Source organism: Cynoglossus semilaevis, chromosome 12, assembly GCF_000523025.1.
Source record: "Cynoglossus semilaevis isolate Cse_v1.0 chromosome 12, Cse_v1.0, whole genome shotgun sequence".
NCBI lineage: Eukaryota > Metazoa > Chordata > Actinopteri > Pleuronectiformes > Cynoglossidae > Cynoglossus > Cynoglossus semilaevis.
In genome coordinates this window covers 15505438-15516435 of record NC_024318.1, presented here as the reverse complement: position 1 = coordinate 15516435, position 10998 = coordinate 15505438, and the positions used below count along the sequence as shown (strand labels likewise).

General features: G+C 40.2%; 2 protein-coding genes and 1 long non-coding RNA gene across 6 annotated transcripts in view; 1 reads left to right on the top strand and 2 right to left on the bottom strand.

The window, feature by feature from the left end:
* LOC103387688 (dickkopf-related protein 1-like) overlaps positions 1-951 on the bottom strand; it is a 3104-nt gene extending 2153 nt beyond the window's left edge. The window contains exons 1-2 of the mRNA XM_008322447.3: positions 341-951; positions 75-219 (exon numbers count right to left, since the gene is read on the bottom strand). Coding sequence (XP_008320669.1) covers positions 75-219; positions 341-556 — 361 coding nt within the window. The 5' untranslated portion in view covers positions 557-951. The remainder of the gene's footprint in view (positions 1-74; positions 220-340) is intronic.
* Positions 1-10998, top strand: part of LOC107989348 (uncharacterized) — a 48366-nt gene that overhangs the window by 35546 nt on the left and 1822 nt on the right. The window contains exons 8-15 of the long non-coding RNA XR_001760881.2: positions 3116-3258; positions 4736-4868; positions 5875-5952; positions 7648-7722; positions 8328-8514; positions 8941-9194; positions 9602-9734; positions 9863-10006. This is a non-coding gene — a long non-coding RNA (uncharacterized LOC107989348). The remainder of the gene's footprint in view (positions 1-3115; positions 3259-4735; positions 4869-5874; positions 5953-7647; positions 7723-8327; positions 8515-8940; positions 9195-9601; positions 9735-9862; positions 10007-10998) is intronic.
* LOC103387682 (protein kinase cGMP-dependent 1) overlaps positions 4375-10998 on the bottom strand; it is a 102374-nt gene continuing 95750 nt past the window's right edge. For all 4 annotated transcript variants that reach the window (XM_017037424.1, XM_008322438.3, XM_008322439.3 and 1 more), the window contains exons 10-18: positions 8601-8697; positions 8362-8501; positions 8030-8119; positions 7645-7786; positions 6837-7000; positions 6482-6604; positions 5531-5593; positions 5365-5431; positions 4375-5285 (exon numbers count right to left, since the gene is read on the bottom strand). In XM_017037424.1, the coding sequence (XP_016892913.1) occupies positions 5187-5285; positions 5365-5431; positions 5531-5593; positions 6482-6604; positions 6837-7000; positions 7645-7786; positions 8030-8119; positions 8362-8501; positions 8601-8697 (985 nt within the window). In that variant the 3' untranslated portion in view covers positions 4375-5186. The remainder of the gene's footprint in view (positions 5286-5364; positions 5432-5530; positions 5594-6481; positions 6605-6836; positions 7001-7644; positions 7787-8029; positions 8120-8361; positions 8502-8600; positions 8698-10998) is intronic.

Below are 10998 nucleotides of genomic sequence, written 5' to 3'. Positions count from 1 at the left end.
AAAAAAAGGCAAAACATCCACAGCTATAAATTAGTCTAGAACAGTCCAATGGAGAAGGTAGGACATCTGCTCACCATTGCTGCAGCGGTTTCCTGCACAACACATGGAATCCCGTGAGCAACGCTTCCGGCTCTTACGACAGGGCAGACAGGCGCCTCGGGCGTCATTGCAGAATTCATCACCTCCGCAGTCTTCATCATCAGTGCAGACAGCCGACTGCTACAGTGAGAAGATTCGAAACACATGTTCAGGCATTTCAAACGTCAGAGTTTCGGTTTGGAACGCACCGACAGCAACTTTGCGCACGGTGCGCAACTTTACGCACGGTAAACATTCTCACCTGCGGAGTGTCTGCGGGAGCTTTGTGTCCCACGCTGCCGGAGGGTGATGTCCGAGGAGTGGGGCTGACAGGGATGACGCCTTTGCCCGCCGGAGCTCCGGGCAAATTCTTAATGGCGTTGGAGTTCATCTGCACGGTCCCCGCGCTAACGTCTCCAAAGTATCCAAAGAGGGTGAGGTACACAGCCAGAAAGCGATGCGCTGGAGGCAACGGCATGTTCGCTCAGTGCTGCTACAGAGAACGGAGAAACGTCTTCTTTCTGGAAGAAAATGACGTAGTGACAAAGTCCAAATCGCCGTCGAATCCCGGATCTGTGAGTCCTGACTTGCGGCACAGGATGGTTTGGAGATCTCCTGTCTCCGGTCTTAGGGATGATCTCTTTATACATGTGGACCTGTTTGTCTTCCCGCCCCTCACTGAGCACAACAAAGGCGGAGGGTGGAATTTCAAAGAGAGCCCACTGTACGGAAATGGCCTTCCATTCTCCCTGCACAGGAGTGCGTTTCACAATGTTTGTGTAGTGTTAATAACCCCGTCTGCCTGATTTGCCGTCATTTGTGACGCATACTCTCTCAAAGTGTGTGCACGGCCAAGACCCCAGTCATCTCAATAGGAAATCACATCACTCTTATCGAAAAGTAAATAATTCTGCTCCCATTTTTTAAATCACGTGATATTGTTTTGTTTTTTTGTTTGTTTGTTTGTTTATTAGTTGGGAAAGCAGTTTTAAAGGGAAACAGAGTGCCATTTAAGTTCTGCGCGTATTTTCGGAGCAGTCGCGCTCTAAGCTTATTTGGGCTCAGACACCGCTCTCTGCACGGAGCTGTTTGGTTATTCTAGTTTCTTTGACATTCACGAAGCCTCGCTGCCCCTTTGGCTGTGTGTGAAGACGCTGATTGAAGTCACTTGTGTCGATTAACTACTGCATTTGATCTTTGTGATCGCGATGGGGAGGGAATTATCCTCCAGAGTGTGCTTGATTACACCAGTTACGGACATCAATGTGCAGGATATGCAGATCATTAACGGGTGTGAAAAGTTTACCGAATTAATGGACTTCCGCGGCGAGGCCTTTCAGAAGTGACTGGCACTTCGAGATTAAAGGCGGCTGTGATCTGCCCCTCTGTGCCGTGTCCCGTGGGCTCCTCCACAGCAACAGATGAATGGCCTCAGTGGGATTGTAGAGAAAAAAAAAACCCCAAAAAACAATCACGGTGATGACGTGTGTTTCTTTGTAAATACCATTGTATACCATAGTATACCTTTATATTATTATATTAATCATAAAGCCATAGTTAACACCTGTTTAAACCCACAGTCATTGTTTCACGTTCATACTTGATTTTAAATGTTAAACTGTATAACACATTTCAAATTGACATTTTTTTTTACACACCGTGGAGCCAATTTGTATCTAATTTAACCGAATTAGTTGACATCTCCAAAACGACTACACAGGCTTGAATCAGTTGTTTGTTTTAGTATATGTGGTAATTGATGAAATTATTTGGTAATGTCTGGCACTTTCCAATGTGGCGAGAAATTAGATAAAAATCGATCGTTGCTGACGTGCGTGATTAGAAAGCAGTCGTTTTAGTTTCCCCACTGAGATATTTTGGCACTTGGACGTCATCTGCTGGTCACCTGTGGCCCCTGTTGGTGTGTGTGTGTGTGTGTGAGAGAGAGAGAGAAGCAGCCACCTGACAAACACACTGCAGTACTTTGCCACGTTTAAATTGCTGTATATCTTTTGAAGTTCGGCTTTTATCTCCACTTTACTAAATGTCAGTGCTGGTAAGGTGAGCTCCACTTTGATCCTCTTTGATCTCACTGAAGTGTCACCCTGTTGTTATGGCTGAAGCCATTTCCCTGTGCCCCAAACAGATTTGTTGTACGAATAACACCAGGAGAAGAGACCAGAGAGGCTGAATCATCCGCACTTACCGCAAAGTGGATGACATTAAACTCCAGCAATGATTATTTAGATGTCAGGCAAACGTGAGGCTCCGAGGAGCTGCTCGTACCTGCAGCGCCCTCCCGTGGTCACAACAACAAACAACCACATTCTCCCACACATTTCTTTTTCTCATGTCAAATAACTAAGAGCCAAACACCACTCAAAAGTACTGTTTTTTACTCTATTATTTCAGAAAAAAAAACCATACACGTGACACTCAAATGTACAGCAGAAAAACATGATAACAAGGCAGATATCTGGTCACACTGCAAAAGCACTCATGGTAAGACTGCAAACCACTGGTTTTTAAGATGGTCTGGTACATAAGGCTTGATCATAGTCATGATACTCCCTTGTTACAGTCGGCCTACAGAGAGTTTACATTCCTTCTCATTTGTAGCCCGCGTTAGCGAGTGTGGATGTTCCCTCTGGTATGAATAAGACTTTGTGCTGTAAAATTGAACCACAAATGAAAAGTATAGATCAGTGGTTCTCAAACTCAGGTGCATGTGACACGGGTGGTATTTGGGCTCCCTCTAGTGGTATGCATGGGCCTTTTTTTTATTGGAGGTACGTAATCAGCATTCCCCTGTCGGCAAAAGTGAACCGAAAAGGGGGAAGCAGTATTTGTGTGTTTTTGGCTCATAATCTCATTTAGAATCCATTCTCGCCTTCATAAACTGCAGTAGAGGTTGATGTCAAAAGTTTGAGAACCACTGCTCTAGGTGATATCGTGTTACAATCAGTGCTATCATTACTGTCTGAGATTGTCAATAGTGCTAAACAACGGTGTGTGTTTTTTTCTTTCTTTCTTACAGTGAGTCAAATCTGCAAATCATCCTTGCCGTCCCTCGTGCTAACGCTGATATCGTCATTATATTTGATGCCAGTCTCGCTGCGATCGACTTCGATAAAGCACATCGGATACGTTGGGGAAAGCACGTCATTGCAGCTTCAGCAGGTACTATACATTTTCGCTTGTATAATTTTAAAATGTTAAATGTTCTAGTGAGAGAACTCTTTTTTTTCATTAAGTTTTTTTTTGGAGGTTTAAAGCAAAACAATTTTTGCAACATAAAACGACTAGGGAATCAAGGTGATTGAAGTATTTATTGGATATAACAAAGGATGTGAAGCAGCCATCTAGAGAGGACACAAGGTTCTGAGGTGAATATGTGTGTTCATGCAGCATCAAAAAGGTCCTCTGATGTTAAATTTGTATGCCATTGATTTAAGGCACTTACATTACATCTGATTTTATGCTTTGATAAGTGGGTGTGAGGGGTGAGTGGCAGGGTAATAGATCATGGTGCTACTAGTGGTCAAAGCTGTGGGTTTCATAAAATAGAATCTTCTCTTTTGCTGTCTAAGTCAAGGAGACATGGAGTTAATGAAGTCCCTACATGAGGATGAAGTGAAAGGTTTACGCTTCACTGCCTTTGAAGAAGAAAAGTTGTTTTGTTTTTTTCCTATCCTGATCATGGTAAACCTGTTTAAAACAGTGAGAAAAATACCACTTAGCACAATGTAACATGGTGTCAAGTGATATCAAACAAAGCTTCACGCAAGTTTACAAAAATGACACAAATCCTTGAAAGGAAGTCAAGTACGTTACAAAGGAACAAAGCATGAAAAAGAAAAATCACTATACAAAAACAATAACCAGTACTGTCAACTCACCACCACTTCTTATAATTTATCAGTAACAGCACCAAAGACATTGAAACCATGTTCACAGTTATATCAGAAATATACAGGAGCAAAGAGACGACGTTCCTGCTTGGTTAAATGCGAAGAGGCATTCGGGTGATTGAAATCAACGTAAGATGTGTGCAGAGAAGCGTTCTAAGTATATGTAATTAAAAACAAATAAAAAGAGCATGACTTCATCTGCTCCAGCTTAAACCAGCTGAAACGGGTGATTTTCTCACTTAATGGTCTTAAGTGCGTAATGACGGATTGTTTTATGGACACGCTAGCTGACATTTTTGCATGTGTCAGAGAATGATTCATTTAAAATTAGGCAGGGCACTTGAAGAATCACATCTCTTTCCACTCCACGCACAGCCACTTGTGCTTTTTTTTTTTTTTTTTTTCAACACGAGTCAGTTTCATTTCGAAAGGTAGAAGAGCGTTTGACGTCATGGACGCGGTCGTCAGAATGTGACTCTGAATTCAAACACTATGCACCACGCACAGTTCGGAGGCTAAATAAATACGACGCGTGTGAATCAGTGACATTCAGATTAGTCTTGAGCACTTGTTGCCAGGTTTGCTTGCAAACAGCAGAGAGATCCTTCGGCACAGAGCTGCACATTCACGACCAGCGAACCGTCGCGGTATCGTAATAAAACCTCCCGACGCCGATCGCATTTCCCAACAGAAATTTAAGCAAAATATCGCACACATAAATAATCACCATCCTCTCTCTTTTGCAGGTGTCCGCCGTCAGACATCACACTCATCCAAGTACCAGAACCCAAACGGACCAAACTTCAATCGACAATCGTTTACCTAATTAACGTGGGAAAAAAAAAACCCCGGCTCCGTGATCAACCTCTCCCAGTGTGTGTAAGTGAAAGTTTCCCTGCACATTCTTTCCTTTGCCTTAAGAGCAGAGTGTAAGACAACACTAAAGAAGTGCTACAGCAGTCTCTTTGTAAATGCTTGATCCAGAGCCACAGTGAAGTAAAGGCATACTGGTGACCCAGAGGGTTAGCCATCCATCCATCCGTTTATCTTCTTTCCCCTCATTCATTTTAAATGCGGTTTCCTTTCCTTTTCTTCTTCTTTTCTTTTTTCTTCTTCTTTTTTTTTTTTTTACAACAAAGTCCTCAAAATGGCCTCCGAGCCAACAAAAGAAGAGTTCCTTTGGGAAAGAGCTGGACTTCAAAAATCAACATCCCAGCCTGAGTTGTCGTCAGGTGGAGGGTCTTCATTGTCCTCTGGGAAGCTATCAAAGTTACTTGTGTCGACGGCCGATGTGACCTAGTTGGGGGGAAAAATGTGTAATTAAAACAAGTAAAGGGAAATAGCAAATTAACAACAAGAAGAAGTCTTTATTTACATTAGGGATAATTGGAGGCGTCAATGTCCCCTTCTTCAAGCCCTCCCAGTTAAAGCCCTCGAACCATCTGCAAAAAAAAAAAAAACAAAACAGTCAATGCAATTGATCAATTATCCAGTGAAAAAAACAAACAAACCAACAATCGTTCATTTGTACGTGTGCTTACTTGTGCTTTTGGATGTCTTTGACACCATTTTTCAAGTTTCCCAGCCTTTCAGAAGGATTATCCCTGGTGTAAAGAAACAAAAATTATGATCCAACATACATACGTATGCCAATCTAAATAATTTACTCCAGTTGTTCTCCAACTTTTTCTACTGTGTAGCACCTGAGTAAATGTTGAGCTATTAGAATATAGCAGCATAGGCCTTCCCTTTTAGCTTCCACCACACGGCAGAGATGTGTTGTTTAGAAAGTTGTACTGCACGGCAATTTTAGCCCTTGCCCCGCGTTGAATCTTGTTATAGTCTAGGTTTTAACACTTTTCTTTTCTGCATCAATGTGTTTCAGAAACGTGCCATTCATAGTGCTGAAAAGAGCTGTTGGCCTGCCACCTGCTGGATTGTGATGCAAGTCTGTTTGATGAAGGTAAGGGATTTCTATGTTTTATTTTCATGTTTTGGTCACAGATGGCCATATAATCCACAGGAGCTGTTGGTTTTACCAAGACCTATTTGCACTGAGATTGTTTAGTTTTACATCAGGTCATATTTTGTTGTTGTCTTATCTGCTTTTTCTAAGTTAAATGGGAAGAATTAAGAATAAATGTCTCGGGTACTATAGAGTTTTTGTCACCCTAGTTTTACGCACAAATTGCTTTAATCATCTGATTCTTAAGGGTTCAATGGTACCTAAACGCCCCTCAGACAGACAAACATTTTTTTTGTTGAAAGGTTTATTATTCAATTGGAATATACAGTGCTCAAAACATGTTAATAATTTTCTTATTTTAAACAAATGTAATAATTACTGAAAATATACTCTAGAAGTTGTTTCTTTATAAATATTTGGTCACATCGTCTGAGGTTTTGTTAAGAGGGTCCCCGACCAGAGGTTAATAATGTTTAGCGGGGCCTTGGCATGGAACAGTTTAGGAACTTCATGCACAAACACTCACCTGCATAGCTTTTTGATTAGGTTGGCAGCATTTTTGGTAATTTTCTTTGGAAATTCGATCATGTCGATGCCCCTCAGAATGATGTTGTACGTTTTCATGGGGTCAGGGCCAGAGAAGGGGGGGCTGCAAAATATACGACAAACACATCAGCTGTCTTTGAAATGCATTTGTGGACATTGTGTCGTGAAAACATCAGCTCAATTAGCATTCATCAATCATCTAAGTAATCTCTTCAGTTTCACACACACACACAGTGGGACGTTTATCCACATTTGTTTTCGCAGACAGTGCAAATACCGAGTTCAACTCGGAAATGAGAATGAGTTTCTCAGAACATGTCTGGACTTGTGTGTACCTGCCAGTTAAAAGCTCAAACATGAGAATTCCTAGGGACCAGTAGTCCGCTGAGATGTCGTGGCCTTTGTTCAGAATAATTTCTGGTGCTACATATTCTGGTGTTCCACAGAAAGTCCACGTCTTCTTACCGAAGCCAATCTTTTTGGCAAAGCCAAAGTCCACCTGAAAAGAAGTTGTTTAGAACGCTGGTTAATAAAGTTGATATTTAACCTCATCTTTGTGTTTTGTCTTAATGATATGGACACAAATACATGGAAGAGATTAGCATTAACTAATTAATTAGTTATAAAATAAGTTGTATAGTGCAATAATACTATACAATAATATATATGTATATATAAATATACATACAATAATATATGTATATATACATACATACATATATACACAAATATATATGTATATGCATATATATGAATGTATATGTGTGTATATATATATATATATGTATGTATATATATATATGTATATATACACATATATGCATATACATATATATTTGTGTATATATGTATGTATGTATATATACATATATTATTGTATGTATATTTATATATACATATATATTATTGTATAGTATTATTGCACTATACAACTTATTTTATAACTAATTAATTAGTTAATGCTAATCTCTTCCATGTATTTGTGTCCATATCATTAAGACAAAACACAAAGATGAGGTTAAATATCAACTTTATTAACCAGCGTTCTAAATCAAACAACTTAATGACATGTTGTTATCAACTTTATTAACCAGCGTTCTAAACAACTTAATGACATGTTGCGCTCTAATGTTTTTCTCCTACCAGTTTGGCATAGCCCCTGTGGTCCAGTATTAGATTCTCTGGCTTGAGGTCTCTGTAGATGATCCCTTTGGAATGCAGGTAAGCAAAGGCCTCCACCACACAGGCCGTGTAAAACCTAGTTGTCGAGTCTTCAAATGAACCCCTGGAAACACATGACCACAGCACAGTCTAAGATAAAGATAACGATAAAGATCAAGATAACGAACATAAGTCATGTAACGGTTCAGACCCCAGAAAAACAAGCCTGTCTTCAAAGTAGTAGTCGGAAGTGCTAAAAAAAAACTTTGTTGTGTTTTTTCGCTGAACGCTACTTCATCTGTGTGTATTTGTTTCAGAAACAGTACAAACAGACATGACACCATATTTGAATGAAATCAAAGCTTACCGGTCTCTAAGAATGGTCCATAGTTCTCCTCCTAAACACGCTTCCATTAACATGTACAGATACTTGCTGTCCTTGAAGGTTCTGTAGAGTCTACAGACACAGACAGGCACACTGGTGTCAGGAACAATATGATTATGGATGGATGGAAAGAAAGATAGACAGATTGATGGATAGATAGTTTTTTTTTGTATTTCCATAATACAGGACCTGAAGCTCATGTCCTCCCAGCATAGAGGTGGTGATGGATGAATCCTCATGTAAACTAACTACATCATTTATCCTGTCTTTTTCTTTCAAGGTCTAAAAAGCCCTTAAATGGAAAGAAGACGTACCTGACGATGAAGTCAGAGTGGGCTTCCTGCATGATGAGCTTTTCTGAACGAATGTGCTCCTGTTGTCTGGTATCAACGATGTGCCGCTTCTTCAGGATCTTCATGGCGAATGTTTTGTTTTCGTCACTCTTGAGCTGAACCTGCAGTTAAGAGGTAAGGTATGACTCCAAATCACCCAAGTCACCCTATTATTACCATAATAATAATAATAATAATAAAAACACAACAGTTCATCTTACCAACTCAACACGCCCAAAACCACCAACCCCTAAGGTGTCAATGATATTGAAGTCAGCCAGGTTGAGATTAAAGAAGAACGCGTTCTCCGCCTCATACCTGTGGAGCCACAAAGACATTAGTAATGGAATAAAACATAACTCACTCCAACCACAGACCAAGCAAGTCTTTCCATTGTGAGTGTACTTTCTAAATCAACATACAGTAATCTATTAAGGATACCAGAGAGGTAGTTGGGAGTATAAATATCAACATGTGAGTAGGATGTGATCCAATTTAGTCCCCTGGCAAATCACTTGTTCCGATTATAAGTCCTTATCCTGTCTCCATTCTTCAAACCAGAGAATCAAGCCCACGCTCACTGACGAACCTGATGACCTGCTGCTGACCTACACGGGCACCTGTTCTCCGGAGTCCACCTCTTATCCACAGATGCCCCACGTCTTAGTTTTTGAAGGGGACGCTTTGGTCTTTGGATCAGTGGGTTTCAGACAGATCTACGCCTGAACAAGCCTCTCTGGGTCACTTAAGAGCAGACTCCTGTCTCAGCGTGAGGCCGTCGACCCCGCAAAGGCTGAACAGCTGCACACCCAAAGGTAAAAAAAATTCAGAAACTTCAGGTATAAAAAAAAAAGCCTGCACCAATATTTAAGCATTAATTTAAATATTGACCCTTTTTGTGGACACGCCAGACACTTGAAATTGGCAGGAGTTGTATTTTCCTTTATTTAAAGGTATGCCAGTGGCATTTCACTCCGTTAAAACCCATCACATACATTAGTGTCACAACAAGCCAGGGCAGTAAAACCTTTTCCCTGAGCTGCATGCCAGCGGGCTTTATGTTAGCACATGTTGGCCTGTTACTGAGCCCAGTGTTTGTCAGAAACACAAGGTTGCCAGGACAGTGGTGTTTATTTGTGGATGTCTGTGTCCAGGCACTATTGTACTGTATCTCATGAGGTGATCCTTCATCTTTTTTCTCCCCAATCTCCCACCTGGACAGCCGCCAGGAAAATGCTCACCTCGAAAGTGCGCTCTCTTCGAGAGAAACAGAAAAACAACTGAATTTACACGGATTCAGAAGTGCACTCCTACTCACCTACAAGGCAAGGAGCAGTAAGGACAGACTCTATGAGGTGTGGACATCATCTTTCTAGACTTAGTTATACGTTGACCAGCAGATGGCAGCATTACTCTACAATATGTATGATGGCTTGCACTTGATGCAGCACTTTTTCACTGTTGAAACTTTTTTTTTTAACAGGTTCATAATACTGCCGAGGTGGGATCATGTCGTTGTTTTGCAAGTCACAAGTGTCAAGTCTTTGCCCTCAATTCCTGAATCAAGTCCCAAGTCAAAACTGGCAAGTCTCAAGTCAAGGCCCAAGTCCTGGAGCTTCAGTTTCAAGTAAGTCTTGAGTCTTCCTAACCATATAGTTTATTTACACAGATCATGTATGCTTGATAGCTTTACTTGTTTATGGTGATATTTTGATATGTTCAGATATGTTTTTTGGAGTTTTTAGCAAAAGTTATTCACTTGGCAGCATGTTTTGGGAGGCATTTAGAGGCATTTCTGGGACTTTTTGTTTTTGCATGTTTTCGTGATAGTAAGACTATGGCTTTACTTGTTTATGGTGATATTTTAATATGTTTAGGTATGTTTTTTGGAGTTTTTAGCAAAAGTTATTCACTTGGCAGCATGTTTTAGAGCATAAACCTGCATTTAGAGGCATTTCTGTGACCTTTTACTATTTTGCATGTTTTCGTGATAGTAAGACTATAGCTTTACTTGTTTATGGTGATATTGGCATGATCAGATTTGATGAACATTTTCTTTTTTTTTTCTTTAACTATTTCCAAAATGCTCTAATGTTATGAGAAACATGAGGCAACTGCAGAAGTTCCATAGTGTAGTGGTTAATGCACTTGCCTCTGGAGTTGGGAGCAGGTAGTCATTGGTTCTATCCCCAGAGGAATCATGTACTTTTCAAAAAATATAAAAATAATATAAACAAGCTTTGTTATAACGCTGTTATTTTAGGAGAAACTGAATTACGATAAAATTGTTATGCTAATTGTTTTTCAAACTTTTATCTTGTCTTCATGTTTTGCACCAAATTACTGCATTTGGAGATATTTCTTTTAACCGTTTTCAGGGATTTCTGGGAAAATTTTAATTTAACTTAATGATAGTGTAACAGCATTGTGACAGTGTGATATAAATTGCAGCGTTATAAGAAAGTTTGTTTAAAAATGTTAGTTTGAAAATGTTGTGATTGCTCCGGGAATCGAACCCATGACTACCCGCTCTCAGCTTAAGCAGGTGCATTAACCACTACACTATAGAACTTCTGCAACTGCCTAGTGTTTCTCATAACATTAGAGCATTTTAAAAAA